The following is a 20101-nucleotide window of genomic DNA, read 5'->3' on the forward strand; positions in this document are numbered from 1 at the left end:
GCGGGGAATTTTCCCCGAGCTCTGCCACGCTCCCACCGCGGGGGCCACGTGCGTGGGAGGTCGGCGGAAAAGAAGCATTTTCCAGTGCTGGAAACCGAGAGGAAAAAGGCTGCAGGATGGAACGATTAAGGCAGCGCGGGTTAATCATTACAGCAGCGCTCCCCCCTCCCCGAGAAGGAAGTTGCGAGGATACGGCCTTCGAGCCACCCAAGGGCGACGTGGCCCAAGGACGTGGCCGGGCGCTGGCAGCGTGCAGAGCCTCTGCTGACCTTCCCACGGCGGGACCGGGGCTGCAGGCAGCGGCCCATGGCCCCGGGGGCCGGGGAGGGGTCCTGGCCAGAGCCAGGTCTGCACCAGGGTGCCACAAAGCCTCCGCAGGGTGCTGCGGGGCGCCGAGGCTCCCCAAGCTCCCGGGGGGCAGTGAGCGGGGCTGCCTTCCACCTCCCACAGGTGCCCCCCCCGGGCAACGGGTGCCCTCCAGCAGGGACGAGGGGTGGGGGGCAGCCCCTGCAGCCCCCGCCGCGATGTCGCAACGCGGGCACCGAGGACACGGGGCAGCAGCAGGGCGGCTGCGAGAGAGGTCGGGCAGGATCCCGAGCGCCGCGGGTTTGGGCAGGGAAAGGGGTGGCTCTGCCAGATGAGTCAGTCCAGCCGGGAGCCGGGGGAATCCTGGGGCTGCGGTGGGGTTTGGGGTTTTTTTCCTGCGGGGAGATGAGAGCTCCAACCTTTCCCCTGCATTCGGGATCTGGGTGGGACGCTGGAAACGCCATGTGGCCAAGCGCGGGGAGGGGACGCCAGCACCGAAGGATTCGGCCGGGCAGAGCCCAGCCCCTCTCGGAAATCATCCCCCAAGAGAAGAGACGCCGTCGGCGACGCCGGCAGAAACGGTGATGCTTCACTTTCCGAGCGCTCCCGGCCCGGCTCCCCACCCTCCATCTGGCAGCAGGAGATGCAAGTCATGGGCGAAAACCCACGGTGGAAAGGAAGGAGGAGGGCGACGCGCCGGCCCCCCACCCCGCTCACGCCATTTTCCAGGCAGCCCTTCCCTCCTGTGCCGTAACGTTCCCCTCTCGCACCCACCCCACCCCGGCAGCCGGAGACAAACAGATCCTGAGCTCCTGGGTAAAACTCCGCCGCGCTGCGCCGATGCTCCCGGCCGCCACGGCCCCGTGCCCTCCTGCCCGGAGCGGGGACCGAAGTGCAGTGGCAGGGGGCTGCCCCAGCACCCACCGCCCCAAAAAGCCCAGGGGGAAAGAACTTCCACCTCAGCTGTGGAGGGAGGTCACGGTCCCCAAGGGCATGTGCCAGCGCTCCAGGGACAGCCAAGCACCGCGCTGGTACCACCACGGCCCTGTTGCCTCCCGGAGCCAGGCCGGTTTGGGGAGGAGGGAGGATTCGCCCGCTGAGCCACACCAGCGGTATGGGCACGGTCCGTGCCGGGGCTTGACCCCCACCTTCCCCCCATCGGGTCCATCCCTGCAGCACCGACACGGAGCCAGGAGCGGGGAAGGGCTTCGCCTCCGGCTCAGCCGCAGCCGCCCGTCCCCTGCGCCAAGCAGGGAGTCAGAGACCATTTTCGTGGCATCCAGCGGGATGTGACTGATGGCGGCTCCCGGCGTGGGCAGAGGGAGCCGGGAGCCGAGCGCGGCGAGCCGGGGGAGGAGGAGAATGCTGCTCCCGACAGAAGCAGAGAATGAGCGGCGGTGGGAAAGGCCAGGGGCAAGCGGGGGGCTCAGAGCCGAGGCCACAGCTGGGGGGACCCTGCAGGGACCGGGGTGGGCTGCGAGGGGGAGGCCCCACTCATCGCCCTGCACCCCCAGAGCGTGGGGCAGGGCAAGCGGGGCTGCGGTGCCACCGGCCAGGGTGCGGGCAGGCCCTGCCTGGCACTGGCAAAGAGCGGAGCCGGGCTCAGGCACCGGCCCTGTGCCCACACTCCGAGGCCAGGAGAGCCCCCGCCCAGGGGAGAGCTGCCCCCCGCAGCACAGCGGGGGCACGGCCGTCCCCAGGGTCCCTCGGCCACCCGGGACGCGGGGTGAGCCGGAGGTGCCCTCGCTGCTCCCCCCAACCGCAGACTACAAGTCCCAGCAGGCGTCACGCCACAGAGAGCCCGGCCAAGGGCACCCTGCGAGGGGGCAGGGCCGGGTCCCTCCTGGCCCCCCCTGTCCCCCCCCCCGGCCCTGGCAGGAGGCAGTGGGAAGAGCTGGTGAGAGGACGCTGACGGAGACACTTTTTTCCCATCCTAAAAATAGCAGCTGGCCGTTTCCCCAGCTTCCCGGCCTCGCCAACGCTCTTCCATTAGATGAAAAAAACCAAAACCCAGCCACCTTCCGTCAGAAGGAGAGCGGCTGCGTGTGTCGAGAGGCGCAGGCACGCCGCAAATAGAAACCGGGGACAGAGGAGAGCAAGAGGGAGCGGATGAGGGAGCGAAGCCGTCCGTCCCCAGTTATTCCCGAGACGTTTTAATTAGCACTCGCTCTGACTTTGAGGCTTTGCTCATGCACGGTGCAACGTATGACCTTTAAAAAAAAAAAAAAGGGGGGGGGGGAAAGAAGGGAAGGGAAGGAAAAGGCACTGGAGCAGCTCAGAAACTGGGAAGTCGGCTGAGCTTCAAATAGGCTCAGCGTCAGGCACTCAGAGGCTTTTAATAAGCTACAGAGTGAGAAATTTAACACCACAGGCACTATTTTTGATCACTTGTGAAGGGGGGGAAAGACGGAGCGAGCGAGAGGAGGGGGAGGAGGTGGCGGTGAGAAGAGGAGGCAGCCAAGATTACATCCTGGGTGGCAGCACCGAAAATAGCCGTGCTCCGCTCCGGCTGCGGAGCTGCGGGGAGCCGAGCTCGCCGCCCGCGGGGAGGGCCGGCAGGAGGCCGGACCTGCTGCCCACTGCCCTTTGCCGGAGCAGCTGCCCACACGGGGAAGCCAACCCGCCTTCCCGGGCTGGGAGGCTGCGGGGAAAAGGGGATTTGAGCAAGGCAGAGGGACGGCAGCCCAGTGCGCCCAGGGGCCAGCGGCCGCCTCGGCCTCCCCCGGCCGGCGAGCCCGCGCTGGGGGGGGGTTGTGCCGCAGAGGGAACCCGAGATCCCCCTGGGGAGGCGTGGGGAGGCCGGCAGCGAGCGAGGAGCCTGGCGGCAGATGGTGCCGCTGGCAAGACGCGCCTCCTCGGGCGTCTGGCACAGGCAGAACCAGCCCCTCGCTCGAACCCGCTCCCTCCCAGCGGCGCTGCCGTTTCTCGAGGCACGTGGGGCCCGGCGAGCTCGCTGCAGACACCCCAACGCCTCCGGGGAGCCCGGGGCAGCCTCCTCGGACGGGGCTGCTGGCCAGCGAGCCCCCAGGCAAGCGGCAACTTCAGCAGAGCAACACCGCCAGCCGCCCACCCCCCCGCCACCGCACACGGATTCAGGAAAGACTCCCACCACGTACGGCATCTGCTTCCCCCTCCGCACCCAGCCTGTCTCCAAGGAGCAGGAGGAGATTTCCCCTGCTCTGCGCGCCACACGCTCGGTGCAGACGCAGCAGCCGGGGAAGGGGCCGAAGCCCAGGCAGCTGCCGTCCAGCTGCAAGGAGCACGGTGAAGAAACAGCCCGGCCGACATCAACTCCTGCGGCAGCGGAGCCGGAGCACGAGGTGGTGTGGGATGGGGCGGGGGAGTCAGGACAGGCAGCCCCTGGCACAGACCTCGCTGCCCCGTGGATGCCTCCTCCCGCGCTGCCGTAATCCCGCTGTCCTGGTGGATTATTGGAGGTGGAGGTGGCTGACAGCACAGGGAGGGGGTTATAAAACCTGCCTGATAAGCCTCCCGTCGGTGAATCTCCCACGGGAATCCCCAGCCGAACCCCAGGGCAGGGCTGGAGGTTCACCTTCCCCAAGCAACCGCATGCCGGCAGACCCCGGTGTGGGGGCAGGAGCCTGCCCCCGGGCACGCAGCCACCGGCGCAGCACAAGCTGCAGTTCGCTGCCTCGGAAGAAGGGGACACGCTTCGAGACGGGATTACATTTCCTTTTAATTGATCAGAGCGTTTTCTCCGCCTCCATTCGTCCCGCACCATCTGTACCATCGGGGAAGCCAGGACAAGTAGGACAGTCTGGGGTTTCTCTACACCGACGGCGGGATTCCTGCAACACACAGAAGCGGAGCCGGCTGTAACGCGGGGTGGGCTCGGCACCGCGGCGGATTCCGACCCGAGGGCTTGGCCCTGGCTCCGGCTGTTCGACCGCGGCAAGTAAACAAGAGCCGCCGGCTCGCTCAGCCCTGACCCCACGGGCCAAAGAGCGCCGGGACCAGAGGTCAGGGAGGCAGCGGGGGAGCTGCCGCCCTACCGGCCCCAGGCAGAGGCCACCGGCGAGGCTCCGGGTGACTCACCTGCCAGGCAGAGCGCACCCGCTGCCGCAGAGTCAGCCTCCCCGCTGCCAGCACGTGGGAAGAAGCGGGATGAGGCAGAGCGTTAGCAGGGGAGAGGGGAAAGCGGCCGCGGGGCGAGCAGCCCGGCCCTGCCTCCCCCAAGACAGAAGCTGTTTGTTCCCAGGGGGAGTGAACACGGAGCAGAGGCCACGCTCGCTCTCCCCGCGGGGCCCCGGGCAGCCGGCCCGCTCCCGAGCTGCCCGCTGCCGTGGCCTGGCCCACCAGGGACCTGGAGGCAGCAGCGAGGCCCCACCAGTGACCACGGACCCCCAGCCTGTCCCAGCACCAGGCTGGGCACTGTGGCACGGCACGACACCGAGCCCTGCTGCCATCTAGCGGCTCCGGGCAGGGCCCCCCGAGCCCCCCCAAGCGGATGGCCGACCACGGAAAGGGACAGCCCTCGTGTCCCAGCCCCCCAAAAGCCAGGCTCAAAGCCCGGCTCAGCCCCGCGCCGCCCAGCGGGCCTGGCTGCTGCGAGGCAGCTCCCTACGGGCGGCACGGAGCAGGGACTCGTCTCCAGAGCAGGCCTGGAAACCTCAGCCAGGACAGAGGGGACACTCACCTCGATCACTCCAGGGCTTTTACAAGGGCTTCATTAGCTTCTACTTTAATCTGAGCTTCTGCTTTAGCTGCTTCATCAGCTGCCGCAGCCACCTCTGAAACAGCCTTCTCCAGGTTTGATTTTGCAGTCTGAACGCGAGAGCACGAGGAACGTGTCATCAAGGGACCACCGCAGGACAGGGGACTCGTCCTACAGCCCCTGCGTCGCCCCTCTCTCCCCCCCGCCGCCCTCCACTGTAGGGACAACAGGCACCTTATCAACAGGCCCTGCTGGGAAAACGCGGCGCTGGAGACGGCGAGGGGAAGGGCAGGATCAGTGTCTGTCCGGGGGGAGGGAAGTGGCCTGGGGAAGGGTTAAGGACGGCGGAGGCTCCCTCTCCCCACAGCCTGCGCAGAGCTCACCCAGGAGGAGCTCTGATCCCCGTCAGTGGGCGATGGGGAAGCTGGGGCGAAGGCAGGGCCCGTGGTCTGGGCACCTTCCCGCAGCCACAGGAAGCTCCCGAGACAACCACCCCGCCGGAGCAGCGCAGGGAGCGAACGCCCGCTTCGAGGAGGGAGGAGCAGGTACTCACGGCCAGATCCAGCATGTCCATCGTCACCGCCTCCTCCGCCAGCACCTGCACCGTGGAGTCGGCGTGCACCGTGACGGAGCCGCTGCTCACTGCGAAGGCACGACAGCGGGGGCCGAGTCAGGCGGCGCAGGCAGGGCTGCCAGACGGGCCTCGTGCGGGGGCCCGCACACACAGGGCAGCGCTGGCAAGCTCGTCCCCGGCACCTCCGCCACCCCTTTGCCAAAATAAAGCCGTGACACCCTCCCGTAATGCTTCCCAAGTCCCGCAGGGACTCGTGTCCTACCAAGGCCAGGCTGGACGGGGCTTTGAGCAGCCTGACCTAGCGGAAGGTGCCGCTGCCCGTGGCAGGGGGGGTGGAACGAGATGATCTTTAAGGTCCTTCCCAACCCAAAACCACTCCGTGACTCTGTGAAAAGCAAAGCTGCAGCAGAGGATGCTCCCAGAGCGTCTGAGCAGAACCAAGAAAACCCGACCTCACATCAAGCCCCATCTTCCAGGGCAGATCCCTGGAAGGGTCCGGCAGCCCCAGGGAGGCTGGGAAAGCAGAAATCCCTGGAAGTGCACCAGGGCGCACCTTGACTGGCAGAGCATCCCTGGAACAGCTCCCCCCCCACGCACGCTTCCCCTCCTCCCCAGCTCCACCTGCACTACCTACCGAAGTACTTGGTGGCCGTGCCGTCCTCGGCGTAGACCGTCACGACTCCCGGTTTGAGGACCTGCAGGGTGGGGACGTGGGAGGCCAGGATCCCGAAGGAGCCGGTCAGCGTGGGCACGTCCACCTGCTTCACGTTGGCGCCGTTGTAAAACACCTGGATGGGGAGAGCAGAGCAGACGGGAACAGGCTGCATCCCCAGGAACGGAGGGGAAGGAGAGAGGCGGCTCTCCAGGGTTGGGGGAGCCGAGGGATGGGGTGGGCAGCCTGCTCCCACCCCCCGGGGGAGCAGCCCTGCTGCTGGCACGCAGCAAGGTGGGACCAGGACAGCCTGAACCTTCGCGGGGGGGGGGGGGGGAGTGGGGCCAGGGAGTCCTGGCAAACGGAGTGGGAAAGCGCTCCGAGCCTCCCGAGAGGGGTGGTGGTCGTGGCGAGGAGGCAGCACCGAGAGGCACGAAGCCGGGAGTGGGCGAGAGGCGAAGGGCAGAGCTGGGAGAAGCCCGAGAAAGAGCGGAGGGAGACCTCGACGCCAACCGCCACCGCTCCGGCGGGAGCCAGCGGTGCAGCCCCCGTGCGAGCGTCCCCCACGGCTCTGCCCAGGCAGCCCCAAATCCCGCCCTGCGACCCCGCAGCCCCGTCCCCAGCGCCCTGTCCCGGGACAGCGGCGAGCCCAGCTGCCCCCGGGCGTTTCGGGTGGGCAGGCGGGGGCCGTGCCCCACACCCGGGAGCGGTTCCCCGGGGACGGGGGGGACACATGGACACAGAGCTGGCGGCAGGGCAGGGCCCCAGCAGCCGCGGCGGCTCCAGCAGAAGGGCCGGGGCTGGAAGAGCAACGACGTCGCCCCGCGGGCTCCGGCAGAGCTGCAGCGGGCGGGGAGCGGGCTCGGCGGCGGCGGCCGAGGGCAGGGCCAAGGTCGGGCCCGGCGGAGCCGCTGACAGCTCGGCAGGAGCCGCAGCGATCGCAGCGCGCCCCCGCCAGCCCCGGCCCCGCTCGCTCCCACCCAGGCCCCGGCAGCCGGCCCCAACCCCGCCGCTCCCCGCCCCCCCCCCCCCCGGGCCCGCTCCCCAGCCCCGGGCACAGAGAGCCCCGCGGGGGCGGCAGCGCAGGCCTCGCCCCGGGGACCGCAGCGGTCACCGGCCGCCCCCGGCGAAGCGGTGGCGCCCGAGGAGGCCCCGGTGGGTCGGCGGGCCGGGGCCGGGCCCGCGGCCTACCTGCGTGGGCGAGGCGAAGGTGAAGGCCATGGCGGCCGGGCCGGCGGCGGGCTCGGCATAGCCGCGGGCGCGGGGGGGCGGCGGCAGCGCCGGGCGGGCGGCGAGGCGGAGGAGGAGGCGGCGGGCGCGGAACATGGCGGCGGGACGGGGCGGCAAGGGCGAACGGGCGGCGCGGGGCGGGGCGGGAGGGGGCGGGACTACAGATCCCGGCGTGCCCCGCGGGGCGGCGGCAGGAAGTGACGATTGGTGGCGGGGACTGCGGGGGCGCATGGGAGTTGTAGTTCCAGCGGCGGGGTTGGGGGTGGGGGCGCTGCCCCGGCTCGGGGGATTCGTCCCGCCGCGGGGGGGAGCAGCCTGCGAGTCCCGGGGGCACCTGGGGCGGGGCGGGGGGGGGTGTGTGTGCGCTGGCGGGGCAGGCAGGACCGGTGCAGGCAGGGAGCTGTGGGTCAGGCAGGGAGCTGTGGGTCAGGCAGGGCTGTGAATCAGGCAGGGAGCTGTGGGTCAAGCAGGGCTGTGGGCCAGGCAGGTCTGGTGCAGGCAGGGAGCCATGGGTCAGGCAGGTCTGATGAAGGCAGGGAGCCGTGGGTCAGGCAGGACCGGTGCAGGCAGGGAGCTGTGGGTCAGGCAGGGCTGTGAATCAGGCAGGGAGCTGTGGGTCAGGCAGTTAGCTGTGGGTCAGGCAGGGAGCTGTGGGGCAGGCAGGGAGCTGTGGGTCAAGCAGGGCTGTGGGTCAGGCAGGTCTGGTGCAGACAGGGAGCCATGGGTCAGGCAGGACCGGTGCAGGCAGGGAGCTGTGGGTCAGGCAGGGAGCTGTGGGTCAGGCAGGACTGGTGCAGGCAGGGAGCTGTGGGTCAGGCAGGGCTGTGAATCAGGCAGGGAGCTGTGGGTCAAGCAGGGCTGTGGGCCAGGCAGGTCTGGTGCAGGCAGGGAGCCATGGGTCAGGCAGGTCTGATGCAGGCAGGGAGCCGTGGGTCAGGCAGGACCGGTGCAGGCAGGGAGCTGTGGGTCAGGCAGGGCTGTGAATCAGGCAGGGAGCTGTGGGTCAGGCAGGGCCGGTGCAGGCAGGGAGCCATGGGTCAGGCAGGGAGCCGTGGGTCAGGCAGGGCCGGTGCAGGCAGGGATCTGTGGGTCAGGCAGGGATCTGTGGGTCAGGCAGGGCTGTGAATCAGGCAGGGAGCTGTGGGTCAGGCAGGGCCGGTGCAGGCAGGGCCGGTGCAGGCAGGGCTCGGGGCAGCCCCTGTCCCCACGTGACGCCCGCGCCGCGCGGGGGCGGCTCCGGTTCATTCATAAATCCCGGGGCCGCACCGAGCGCAGCGGCGGCGATGGAGTCCCGGTCCCGCTTGTAGGTGAGTGTCTGGTCCCGCCGCCTCGCGACAGCCCCTATCGCGACAGCCCGAGCCGGCCCGGCCGAGGGAAGCCCATCGCGCCCCACCGCGAGTGGAGTCCTGGGGGTTCCTGCATCCCTGCCTGCATCCCTGCCTGCATCCCCGCCTGCATCCCCGCCCCACAGCCCTGCCCGCATCCCTGCCCACCTCCCGCATCCCTGCCCGCGTCCCTCACCGCCGAGCTGGGGCCGGGGGGAGCAGGGCAGGTGTCCCACCCCCCCCGCGGGACACACACACACGCGTGGGGCGCGGACCCGCCCCAGTCGCCCCCGCCCCCACGTGTCACCGGGGTCTCTCGGCCCCGAGCCCCCCGCCCTGGGCACCGGCGGCGGCCCCGTGTCCCCACCCGGGGAGGGGGGGACACAACCCGGGGACCGGCCCCCTCCTCCAGACAATGGCCGTCCTGTTCCCGCCGGGTCGCCATGGAGACGGGATTCCTCCATGATGGGGAACAGGAGGGACATTCTTCCCGCTCCCCCCGGCCCCCCACCTCGGGTGCCCCGCGGGAGACCCCACCCGTGGGCCACCCGTCCCGCCTGGAGCCGCAGCCCCTCGCCAGCTCCCACGGGGTCCCCCACTGCCAGGCCTGGGGTCTCCCCGGCACAGCTGAGGGGACAGAGGAGGGATCCCCTTCTCCTGCCCCTGGGGGTCGTCCCCCCCCTCCCCCCCCGCGCTGCCCCGCTCGCCCCAGCAGCCCAGAGCTGCCCGAGGGTGGGTGCAGGTGTGTGTGTGGTGGGGTCTCCACCCCGGGTGGTCCCCAGCACCCTGATATCCCCCCCGAGGGGTTTGTACCCCGAACCGTGGCAGGGCAGCCCCCAGCCCCTCTCGCTGCCAGCCGTGTCACGGCCACCCCCTGCGCTGTCCCCGCAAGCGGCTTTTCCCACCCGCCCGCGGGCTCCATTCACGTTTTTCGCTGACCTGATTTTGAGAGATTTCCAAGCGCCCCGGCCGGCGCAACGCCCACCCCTGCCCGCTCCACCGGCACCGGCACCGACCACCCCAGCTCAGCCCCAGCCCCCTCCAGCAGCTGGGGACACACGGACGGGGACATACGGACCCGCAGCCGGAGCTGGAGCTCGGCAGCCCCCTGGGAAGACCCCTCCTGGGGCCGGCGGGGGGGGTGTCTCAGCCGGGTCTGTGCCGTGGGGGGGGGCGTCTGGTCCCCGGCCCCGGTGGCTTTTGCTCCACAGGAGCGTGGCCCTTCTATGTCACCCGTGGGCCCAGCGGTGGCCTCGTCCCCTCCTGCGTGGGGACAGTCTGGTGACGGAGCTGCTGTCGGGCTGACTCAGAAGCGTCACCCGTCGCGCTCCCGCGACACCCACGCCAGCTCCGTTCACACGAGGTGTGGGGCGGCCGTCTGCCCCCCCGGAGCTCCCGCGGGCAGGGGCCGGGCAGCCCGGACCCCCGGCAGCCCCGTCCCCTCCGGCAGCGGGGGCTGGGGGCTGCGTTGTGGCCCCGGGGCCCGCTGGGGACGGTGTCCCCTCCTCCCCTACGAGCCATCCCCGGTAGGGCCCTGGGGCAGGGTCAGGACCCCCTGGGCCAGCTCTGGCCACCAGGACCGGCCACCGCGGGGGAGCTCCGGCTCCCGGCCCGGCGTGGGCAGCGTGGCTTCTCCTCCGGCTGCTCCCGGGGCGCAGGGACGGGGTCTGTGCCCCATCCCACCCCAGGGGCTGTGCCCGGCTAGGGGCGAGGGGGCTCCCCGGGGAGGGGCAGCGGTTCTGCATCCCTCCGTCTCTCCATCCCTGCATCCCTCCATCCGTCCCTCCGGAGCCACCTTCCCTCCCTCTTGACCACACCCTCCGCCCCTCCCTCCCTCCCTCCTCCATCCTCCATCCTCCATCCTCCATCCTCCCTCCTGACCACACCCTCCCTCCATCCCTTCATCCCGGTCCCTCCCTCCATCTCTCCATCCCGGTCCCTCCCTCCCGGTTCTTCCCGGCAGCTCCGCACCGCGGTGCCGGGCAGGGCCCGGGGCCGGGCAGGAGCCGCCGCCACCGCCCCCGGCCCGGCCCCGCCGCCCCGGCCCGGTGCCTCCCTCTGTCTCCCCCCGCCCCAGGACGCGCTCGGGCCGGGACGGACCATGAGCGATGACCCGACACCCTGGGACAACGCGACGGAGAGCACCACGGTGAGCGGGGCCGCCCTGCCCGTCCCTGCCTGCTCCTGCCCGCCCCTACCCGCGCTGCCCCACTCGGGGTCCCGGGGGAGGGGGGCGATGCGCGTCCCGGCGTGGGGCAGAGCCCGGGAGATGTGGGTGCCGTGGGGCTGGGGTCTGTGCCCGGCAGCAGCCACCCAGCCCTGCTGTCACCCCCGCTGCTCCCCCAGTCCTGGGGGTGGGTGACATCTCTCTGTGCCCTGTGCAGCTTCCCCCCCCCCCCCCTCCCCCCAGCTGAGATGCTCTGGGTGCTGGAGGTCCCAGGGGGCTTGGGTGCTGCTGCCGGCTCAGCCCCTCTCCCACTGCCGGGGCTGCTGGCCGGGGGGGTGCGACCCCCACGCTGAGGCAGGGCCAGGGTCCCGGTGCGGGGGCCGCCGGCGGCTCTGCCCCCCCCCAGTGCGGTTGCCTTGGTGAAGGCAGGTCCCCGGAGCCGGCAGCAGGCCCGGGGGCGGCGGGGGAGAGGCGGCCTCCCTGGGGAGCAGCGTCGGCTTCGGTGCGGGAGGGGGCTGCCCCAGCACCCAGGGAGGCAGCGTTTGGGGCTTGGGGGATGTGTCGTGTGTGTCCCCCCCCCATCCCTGCTCAGCCCCTGCCACCCTGTGCAGGCGGTGCCCGGCGAGGTGTCCCCCCAGGATGGCTACGTGCTGCTCCTCGCCCTGCTCTCCATCTTCATCGGGGGCACCCTGGTCCTGCTCTCCGGCATCCTGATCATCTGCCGCCGGTGCTGCGAGGCCGAGCGCCGGCACTCCAGGTGGGCTCGGGCTGCGGGGACGGGTGATGCCTCTGTCCCCGGGGTGTGCGGCACCGCCAAGGGGGCTGGGGGTGCCGAGGTGGGGCACCGCTGACCCTCCTCTCCCCCCCGCCCCCCCAGAGCCAGCGATGACCCCGAGAAAACCAACACCACCTACCTGGACGACTCGCAGCCAGCCCAGGGTGAGTGCCACGGTGTGGCCGGGGGTGCTGCAGCGACCTGCCAGCAATCGCCCACCAGTAGCACCAGCTGCGCTGCCAGCAGCACCCCCAGCTCTCCCCGGGGTGGTTAAAGCAGCTCCTGGGCCCTCCCCTTTCCTGGGTGCAGCCCCCAGCCCTGGGGCAGGGATGGCCACCCACCCCCTGCACCCTCCCTCACCCACCCCAGTGGTGCCCTGGCTGTGCGAGCTGGGAGCGGGGACCGCCGGGCTGGCATCAAGGCCCCGGGTGCAGCAAGTTTGCCAGGCCTCAGCTGGGGGAGCGGGCATGCACCATGGCAGGGGGGGGACCCTGGTTGCTGACCCCCTTCTCCACAGATATCACCATCAAAGTTGAGGATCCCGACTGCCTGTCGTCGTCCAGCTACCGGGATGTGGAGAGCGAGCGGTTCTTGTCATCCAGCTCCTCCACCGCCCGCCGCGTCTCCTTCAACGAGGCCGCGCTCTTCGACCAGGGCAAGAAGACCCAGGAGAAGGGGAGGAGGTGAAGCTCTGAGCTGGGGGCGGAGGGTGCCTGGGGGGGGCCGGGGCTGCCTCTCCTCACCCGGCGTGTCCCGCAGGTACACACTGACGGAGGGGGACTTCCACCACCTGAAGAACGCCCGCCTGACCCACCTGCACCTCCCGCCCCCCGCCCTCAAGATCGTCACCATCCACGAGTGCGAGTCCAGCGAGAACAGCCTGGCCATGACCCCCCGCCTGCCGCCGCCCAAGCCCGGCCTCGCCATCTTCCAGGTGAGCCCCCAGCACCCCGGGGGGACGGGGAACCGGTGGGACACGGGGTGACAGGGGTCCAGGCATCCTGCAGCACCCCAAAGAGGCACCGCTGGACCTGGGGTGGGAGCCGCAGGGCATTGCTGGATGAGGGGACAGGGGGTCCCGGGGGTCCCCTCCCGATGCCCTCCCCTTGTGCGAAGCCCCCTGACCGCGCTCTGCCTTGCAGCCCCCCGCGGGGGCCCTGCCCCAGCCGGCGCTCCCCAGCCACGCCGTGTGCCCCAGCTCGGCCCTGCCCGGGGACACCTACAACTCCACCGTGGACACCAGCTTCACCGAGGCCAGCCCGTCCGCCTCCTCCGACTCCGGGGAGGGCCCCTCGGTGAGTGCCGGGGTGGGGGGCTGGCACCGGGCAGGGGAAGGGGCTCTCCAGCCTTGGCAGCCTGCGCAGCCTCAGGGGTCCTGTCCCTGCCCGATCTCCCAGTACAGGACTGGCCCCGTGCCCCGGGGGGGCTGCCTACCCCCACTGCTCCACGCCAGGGCTCTGGGGAGAGATGTGGGCATCCAGCTAGAAACAGGCTCTGCCTCCCCCCCACCCCTGTCCCCTGCCCCGGGGGGACATTTGTGCATCTGCTGCAGCCGAGCATGGCGGGAGCAGGACAAAGGAGCCGAGCTGGGGCTGGGGGGGCCGTGCGTGGAGCTGAGCGGGCACTCACGCCTCCCCCACCGTGCCCCCAGTTCGCAGCAGCACCCAGGAGCGGGAAGGCGGCTGGGGTGGGCAGCGCTGGCCCCGGGGAGCCCCCCCCGGCCCCCGCGCAGGGCACGGTGCTGCAGTTCTTCACCCGCCTGCGCCGCCACGCCAGCCTGGACGGGGCCAGCCCCTACTTCAAGATCAAGAAGTGGAAGCTGGAGAGCACCCAGCGGGCGTCCAGCCTGGACACCAGAGGTGGGAGCCGCCGCGCGGGGGGCAGCGGGGGGCCCAGGGACGTGCCGGGCAGGGGGGCTCGCCGTGCTGTGCCGGGATTGTCCCCCCAGCCCTGCCCTGCGCCCCCCCAGGGTCGCCCAAGCGGCGGCAGTTCCAGCGTCAGCGGGCGGCCAGCGAGAGCATGGACCAGGAGGACCGGGACCCTCACCAGACCGACATCATCCAGTACATCGCCCACACGGACGACGTGGCCTTCCACCCCGCGGGCGGCCCCTTCCTGCCCTCCCCCGCCAGCCCCCCACCCTCTCTCGGCAGGTATTTTTCAGTAGATAGAGGGGATGGGGACGGGCGAGCCGGGCACCGGGAAGACACCGAGGGACCCTGCGCTGCCCCTTGCATGGGGGGCTCCCACCTTCGTGCGGCTTTGGTGGGGCGGCAGGGTCTGGGCTGAGGGGTCTGGGGGGATCTGGTGATGGGGAGGGGGGACCGGGGCACGGGCAGGGCAGTGGGGACAGCATGGGGGACCGCGTGGCACCACAGCACCGCTGCGAAGCCTGGGGGGGGCCGGGCTGGCTCTTCCCCTGCCTGCTGCCGGCTGGGTGCGTCCCCGTCCCAGCCGTGACACCGGGGTGGTGCCCGCAGGCTAGAGCCGGGCGAGGGGGGTGCGGGCAGCCCCAGCGAGGCCGGTGTCCCGGAGCAGCCCAGCGCCTACCACGACATCTGGAGCCTGCGCGCCTCGCTGGAGCTGTACGCCTCCTCCGAGCGGAGCAACGACCAGGACTCGGTGCGCAGTGACGGCGGGGACAGCATCTCCTCCTCCGGCGGCATGGCCCCCTGCCCCTCCTCCTCCCTGGACGAGGCCGAAGGCCCCGAGGAGAAGCTCTGGGGTCGGCCGAAGCCGGAGGAGTCGGAGCCCGGCACACGCAAGCTGCTGCAGATGGACAGCGGCTACGCCTCCATCGAGGCGCCCAGCCGGGGGGGTGAGGAGGGGCCCCCCAAGGACCAGACGGCCTCCGAGAAGCGCATTTGCTTCACCAGCGCGGGGCGGAAAGGTACCATCTTCGAGAGCTTCGAGGGCCGGGAGCCGGAGGAGGAGGAGGAAGAGGAAGAAGAGGAGGAGGAGGAGGAGGAGGAGGGGAGTACGGCCCAGGGCGCAGCGGGTGGGGGGCCCCCCTGTCCCCACAGCCCCCTGGCCTGGTCCCCGTACGGGCAGATGTTCCCGGGGCGGGACGCGTTGCCCCGTCGGGACTACAGCATCGACGAGAAGACGGACGCCCTGTTCAACGCCTTCGTGCGCCACGACCCCCAGTTCGACGAGTCGCCGCTGCGGGGGAAGCACCGCTCCCGCACCCACCTCCGCAAGCAGTGGCAGCACGCCAAGCAGTACAGCGACCCCGGCGTGCGCTACCCCGCGCTGGAGCGGCACCGCACGCCCCTGCGCCGCGGGGACAGCGCCAACTACCCCCTGGACGCCCGCTTCCACAGCCCCCTGCCCCGCATCGTCAGCGCCGGCGACGAGGAGGCGGCGGAGGCGGCCGATGGGGTCCCCTCTGCCCCGGCGCTGCCCGACCCGGAGATCCAGGTGATCGTGGAGGAGCCCGGAGAGGTGGGCCCCGAGCCCAAGGCTGGCTCCGAGCCCCCCGGGGACGACGACTGCCCCGGCCCCGGGAGGTGCCTGGGGTTGGGCTCCGGCTTGGAGCTGATGGACAAGATCACCGGCGGCCTCGAGGAGCGGCTCTACGGGCACTTGAGGAAAGCCGGAGAAAGCACCGAGCGCCCGGTGGTCGTGGCGGCCAGCGACGCCCCCCCGGACCACAGCCCTGTCTAGGCCCAGCGGGAGGGGGAGAGACCCCGGCACAGGGGTTCGGGGCTCCATCCCCTCCTGCTGCCGGCACAGGGACCAGCCCGGTGCCTGGGGCGCCGCAGGAAGGGTGGCCCCAGCACGGGAAGGCCAGGAGGGCACGTGGCGTCCCCTGGTTGTACCCCCTGTGTGTCCCCCCCCCAACAGCGGGGGTCCGGTAGAGTGGGGTGGCCGAGCCCCCTCGCTCCCGGGAGCGAGGTGCCAGGCAGCGGCGGAGGCCCCGGGTGGGGGGTGCCCGGGGGGGGGTCGGGGCGCAGCGGCGGAGCAGAGCGTTGGCCGGGAGGTCAGCGACGAGGGACTTCGCTCGCAGACCCCCGAGCCCGGCTGCGGCCCCCCCTTACCTCCCGGCAGAGCGGTGTAGCAGCTGCGCTCCCCCCTCGCTCTCCGGTTCTCTACAAGCAATAAAGCCCCCGGCCCCCCGGGGAACGTCCTTGTGAGGAAGGGGCCGGAGCTGGGCGTCCCCCTGGCTGGGCTGGGAGATGCTGCAGCGCTGCCCTGGCAGGGGGGGCGGTTATTTGGGGAGGGGGGAGTCGTCTCCTCAAGCCCACAACCCCCCCAGTTCTGCAGGGTCCTGGGATCCCAACTGGAAGCTGGGGGGGGGCGGGCCCTGGGGCTGCCGGGCTGGGGCAGGGGGATGCTCGAGGGGCTCGTGTGCCCCCCCCCGGGGGACCTGCAGCCCCATCCTGAGGGCTGGGGAGGCAGCACCAGCCCTGGGCCCCCCCTATAAATACCCCCCGTAGGGGTGGGGGCTGCCTGTCGCCTGCCCCCCAGTCCGTCCCCTCTGCCTGGGCGAGGGCAGAGCGTGGGGTCGGGCCAGCATGTGCCGTGGGTGACCCCCGGGGCCTCTGCCCCCCCCCGCCCTCCCCGGGAGGCGTTCGGAGGTTATTTATTGGTTTTTACAGGGCGGACGCTGCTGCTCCTCGGGGGGGTGTGGGGTGTGGGGTGTGTTTAAGCTTTTTATGGGGTTTTTATTTGTGTTTTAAAGGATGGATGAAAAAAAAAAAAAAAAAGGAGAAAAACCCAAAGCCCCAGCTGTGTTACCTGGGAGCAGCGGGGCAGGCGGGGGCAGGCAGGGCTCAGCCGGGGGCCCCGAGCCCCTCCACCGCCCCCCCATTGCATGCGAGCAAAGAGCCCGGGTCGCTCCTTCCCCCGCCAAGCCCCTGCCCAAAGCACTATCTGCAGCTCCGCGTTTTTAAGTCTATAAACAAAGGAGGAAAAAGAAAAAAAAACCAAGCAAAACCCAACCAACTGATTTCTCTGAGCTTGTTTCTTACCTTCCACCCCCGGGACCGCGTCCTCCCCTGCCGGGAGCTGCTCCTGCCCCCCATCGCCCCCCCCCCGGGGGGGGAGCCCTGCGCCCCTCCAAAAGGAGCGCAGCCCCCAGGAAGAGCGGCTGGGCGAGACCCAGCCCCCTCCCCCCAGCCCCCCTGCTGCAGGAGGAAGGACATGAAACCCACCTCGCTGTTTTCACTTTATTTTCTTTTCTTTAAAAAAAAAAAAAAAAAAAAAAAAAAAGGAAAAGAAAAAAGACGACGGACGCACCCGTTCCCTTTTCCGAGCCCTTTTACAGCATGCAGGTTTAATAGAGTTTTGCTTTGTCTTAATACCTGTTTTTTTTTCCTCATCTGGTTTATTTTAACACATCACGATGTGTAGGAATCTCTAAATATACTGCAAATATAAACAAAACAAAAAAAAAAAAAAAAAGAGGAAAATATATAATATATAACAGTAGTCTAAAACATAAAGTGCACGGCAATGGCTTTGCACGACTTCTACACAGCCAGGGGGGCCCGGCCGGGCCCGGCAGGCAGAGGGGCGCGGGTCCCACCGCCCCCCGGCCCCGCTCACCCCCCCCCCCTTCCCGTCGCGAAATTAAAAACAGAATCAGTGTCTCGATTGGCAAAGAGTGAGGGGGAGGAGGGGCAGCATCTTCGCAGCCGCCGATTTCGTCCTCCCCGGTGGTACACGGGGTCTGGCCCCCAGCAGCTCCCGGTTCCCGGCGCCGGGCGGAGCGGGGGCCGCCGGGGCGGTGGGGGGCGGCTGCCTCGGTTGGTTCCTCTGGTTTCTTGGCGGGGCTCCCCGGAGAGAGGCAGAGAGGGGGCGAGGACGGGGGGCGCAGGCTGGCCCGGGCCCCGGGACGCTGTTGGCGGGAGAAGAGAGAGGAGGGGGTTGGGGCCAGAGCGGGGGGTAGCCCCCCCGCTCCCCTCCCGGCCCCGAGGAGACCACGGGGAGGTCGGACCCTGCTCCTGCCCCCCCGGCAGTGGGGCTGGGGTCCCCGCTCCGAGCCGGGAGGGCTGCGGGAGCTGGCACGGCGTCCGGGTAACCCCGGGAAGAAACGACCCGAGGGGAAAAGACAGCCGAGGACCCGCACTGATGCCAAGGGGAGGGGAAGGGGAGGGGAGGGGAGGGAAGGGAGAGCTTTTCCCTCTTTCGAGGGTCGGAAGGCGCTGACCAAACGGGGGGCAACCCAAGAGCGGGCGATTCCCAACCCGGCCGTCCCTGCGCTGCATGTAGGAGAGCCGGGAGCGGAGGCAGGGGCCGCAGCAGGCTGGGGCAGCCCCCCCGGCCCTTCCTTCCCCTTCCCAAAACCGCTGGGCAGCTGCCCGGAGCCCCCAGGCTGGGCGCCCCAGCGGGAAGGGGCGAGAGGAGCCCCAGATCCTCGCGGAGCCCCAGACCCAAGGCCTTTGCTCGCCGCTGCAGTGACTCCCCGCGCAGGTGACTCACTCCCAGCCATGAATTAAAGATGAAAGCTGCCACCGGGGCTGAGCGCTGGGCCTGACAGCTGCAGGGGGAGGAACAGGCTTTTATTTCTGGCTTTTTTCACACCACAAAGCTGGTCGTGATCCAAACAGATAACAGAGCCTCAGCCCCACCGGTGACGAGCAGGAGCGTGAGGCCGGGGGTGGATGAGCACCGAGCATGAGTCACTGCTGGCTCACTTATGAATGAGGGGTGGGAAGAAGGGGCCGGGGCTGCGGAGCGGGGAGGAAAGAGCCGGAAGGAGGAGGGGGAAGCAGGGGGGATGCTCAGCTTCCCCGAGGAGAGGAAGGGGCTTGCGGATGGCAGGGCAGGGGGTCCCCTGGGGGACGCCTCTGGGAACATCCCGCTGCTCAGCATCCCAGCTCCTCCTCCACCCGTCGGAGGCTTTGGGCTCCCCCAAGTTGGGAGGGGAGCAGGGGAGAAAGTGGGGGGGGACCCCGGTGCCAGGGAAAGGGGCTGTCACGACGCAGCCTGGCTGCAGCCCCGCAGGGGAGAGAGGAGTGGGACAGCAGCTCTCGCCTGGCAAGGAGCGGGTAGAGCAGAGCCAGGCAGGCAGCAGAGCAGAGCACAGGGGGGTCCCCACTGCGCTCTGCACCCCCCCAACCCCACCAGGGATCCAGGCTCTGGCTGCCAGGGGCAGCTGCAGAGGGAAGCTCAGGGCCCAGACCTCTCCCCGCTCCGCACCTGCGACTACAGCACACCCTTCCCAGCCCCCTCCTGCTGCCCACGGGTGGGGCGGGCCCAGATGTCGTGTGTGTGTGTGTGTGTGTGTCCCCAATTCCCTGGGTGGTCACCCGGGCTGCCCCCGTACCTGTGCAGAGCGCGGGGGCTCCTGCCTCACTGCTGCTTGCAGGTGGAGAGCTTGCGGATCTTGCTGCTGGCGGAGCAGGCCTTGCGGGAGGGGTTGGACGAGGCGCTGGCTCGCCGCTCCGCCTTCGATTTGGTGCTCAGCTGCCCCGGCTCCGTCCCGTTCATGCACACGGCCTTGGGCAGCCCTTTGCCGCGGCTCTGCCCGTTCTGCCCTGCCTCCTCCTCAGGCACCTGTCCTGCAAGGGAAGGGAGGCGGTGAGGCAGAGGCACGGCAGCAGCCCCGGAGCGTCAACTCGGCCGGAGAGCGACCCTGCCCGTCGGCATCGGAGCCCGTTCCTGCGCCTTCGAGGACTGCGGGAGAGGCAGCCAAAACGGGGGATGCAGGAGGGGGGAAGCCCAAGATGTGTCTCCCTCCCCACTCCCACCAAGGACTGGTTTTACCCCCATTTCTCCAGCATACAGCAGCTGCTGGTCCCCAGCACCTACGAGAAACAAAAGCCCGAGGCAGCGGGTGAGAACCGCGGGCACGGCCGGTCCGGACCTGGAGAGCAGCGTGTCCCCTCCTCCCCGGTGGGCCCACCCTGAACGCCCAGGCAGCAGCCCAGGCCCTGGCTGGGGAGCAGGGGAGGACATCACTGCTCTTCCTCCTCCCTTCTCCGGAGGAGGGTGCAGGTCCCAGCCCCAGCCCCCCCGCGTACCCGGGGGGTTGGTGTGTGCGTAGAGCGAACGCCATCTGCTTCCGCAGCGCGGCCACGTCTGGCAGGGGCTGGGGGCACTGCCCGCGGGGGCAGCGATGCAGCAGCTCAGGAATGTCACCGTCCCCTGCAGGGACACCCAGATGGGAGAACGGCTTCAAACCAGCCCCTCTCCCCTCCTCTCCCGGCCAGCTCGGGTGACTCAGCAGAGCAGGCCAAGAGCCCTTTCCAGAGGCACCTGCCCGGGGCTCGGGTCACATCCTTCACCCAGGGAGGGATGAGGGGTCCCCCGGCGCATCCCCGGCCCGGAGCAGGAGGGGACACCACCGCAGCCACCCCAGCGCGCTCCCCGGTAAGGCGGCGCATCCCCCGGTTGGACGCAGGGCTGAGGAGAGGATTCGTCAGGTCCCCGGCTCCCCCCCACCGGATC

General features: G+C 70.2%; 3 protein-coding genes across 7 annotated transcripts in view; 1 reads left to right on the forward strand and 2 right to left on the reverse strand.

Annotated features, from left to right (window-relative positions):
- Nucleotides 1-3978: 3978 nt before the first annotated feature.
- ATP5F1D (ATP synthase F1 subunit delta) lies at nt 3979-7533 on the reverse strand. Of its 2 annotated transcripts, XM_086477542.1 has the most exons (6): nt 7399-7533; nt 6190-6343; nt 5535-5623; nt 4964-5091; nt 4363-4406; nt 3979-4115 (listed from the first exon to the last, which is right to left on the reverse strand). In XM_086477542.1, exons 1-4 carry the CDS (start codon nt 7531-7533, stop codon nt 4969-4971), a joined length of 501 nt encoding a protein of 166 aa, XP_086333668.1. In that variant the 3' UTR covers nt 3979-4115; nt 4363-4406; nt 4964-4968. The 2 variants fall into 2 exon arrangements, with proteins under 2 accessions (XP_086333668.1, XP_086333667.1); XM_086477541.1 differs by lacking the exon at nt 4363-4406.
- A 3330-nt stretch (nt 7534-10863) lies between these two features.
- CBARP (CACN subunit beta associated regulatory protein) lies at nt 10864-15370 on the forward strand. Of its 3 annotated transcripts, none has more exons than XM_086477658.1 (9): nt 10864-10911; nt 11541-11686; nt 11807-11868; nt 12222-12387; nt 12464-12638; nt 12847-13011; nt 13323-13563; nt 13674-13857; nt 14185-15370. In XM_086477658.1, the coding sequence occupies exons 1-9, from the start codon at nt 10864-10866 to the stop codon at nt 15368-15370; spliced, it is 2373 nt and encodes a 790-aa protein (XP_086333784.1). The 3 variants fall into 3 exon arrangements, with proteins under 3 accessions (XP_086333784.1, XP_086333786.1, XP_086333785.1); XM_086477660.1 differs by having other exon boundaries at nt 12847-12999; nt 13356-13563; XM_086477659.1 differs by having other exon boundaries at nt 10864-10910; nt 11522-11686; nt 12847-12999; nt 13356-13563.
- A 1902-nt stretch (nt 15371-17272) lies between these two features.
- The window catches only part of STK11 (serine/threonine kinase 11), a 42965-nt gene continuing 40136 nt past the window's right edge, over nt 17273-20101 (reverse strand). Inside the window, exons 9-10 of one of the 2 annotated variants that reach the window (XM_086477424.1) lie at nt 18978-19212; nt 17273-17546 (exon numbers count right to left, since the gene is read on the reverse strand). In XM_086477424.1, coding sequence (XP_086333550.1) covers nt 19004-19212 — 209 coding nt within the window. In that variant the 3' untranslated portion in view covers nt 17273-17546; nt 18978-19003. Of the gene's footprint in view, nt 17547-18977; nt 19213-20101 lie in introns of those variants that run through there. The other variant, XM_086477425.1, reaches the window with a different exon arrangement.

This window comes from Leptosomus discolor, chromosome 24 (genome assembly GCF_034619465.1).
Source record: "Leptosomus discolor isolate bLepDis1 chromosome 24, bLepDis1.hap2, whole genome shotgun sequence".
Lineage (NCBI taxonomy): Eukaryota > Metazoa > Chordata > Aves > Leptosomiformes > Leptosomidae > Leptosomus > Leptosomus discolor.

Bases quoted from the DNA above. Each gene is read 5' to 3' on its own strand.
- ATP5F1D (XM_086477541.1), bottom strand. From the start codon at position 7,533: ATGTTCCGCGCCCGCCGCCTCCTCCTCCGCCTCGCCGCCCGCCCGGCG. The intron at 5,624-6,189 runs GTAGGTAGTGCA...GTGCCTTCGCAG, and splicing joins CACGGCCACCAAGTACTTCG to TGAGCAGCGGCTCCGTCACG. The intron at 5,092-5,534 runs GTGAGTACCTGC...TCTCGCGTTCAG, and splicing joins TGGACATGCTGGATCTGGCC to ACTGCAAAATCAAACCTGGA.
- CBARP (XM_086477658.1), top strand. From the start codon at position 10,864: ATGAGCGATGACCCGACACCCTGGGACAACGCGACGGAGAGCACCACG. The intron at 11,687-11,806 runs GTGGGCTCGGGC...CCGCCCCCCCAG, and splicing joins GCCGAGCGCCGGCACTCCAG to AGCCAGCGATGACCCCGAGA. The intron at 13,012-13,322 runs GTGGGGGGCTGG...CGTGGAGCTGAG, and splicing joins GCCCCTCGGTGAGTGCCGGG to CGGGCACTCACGCCTCCCCC.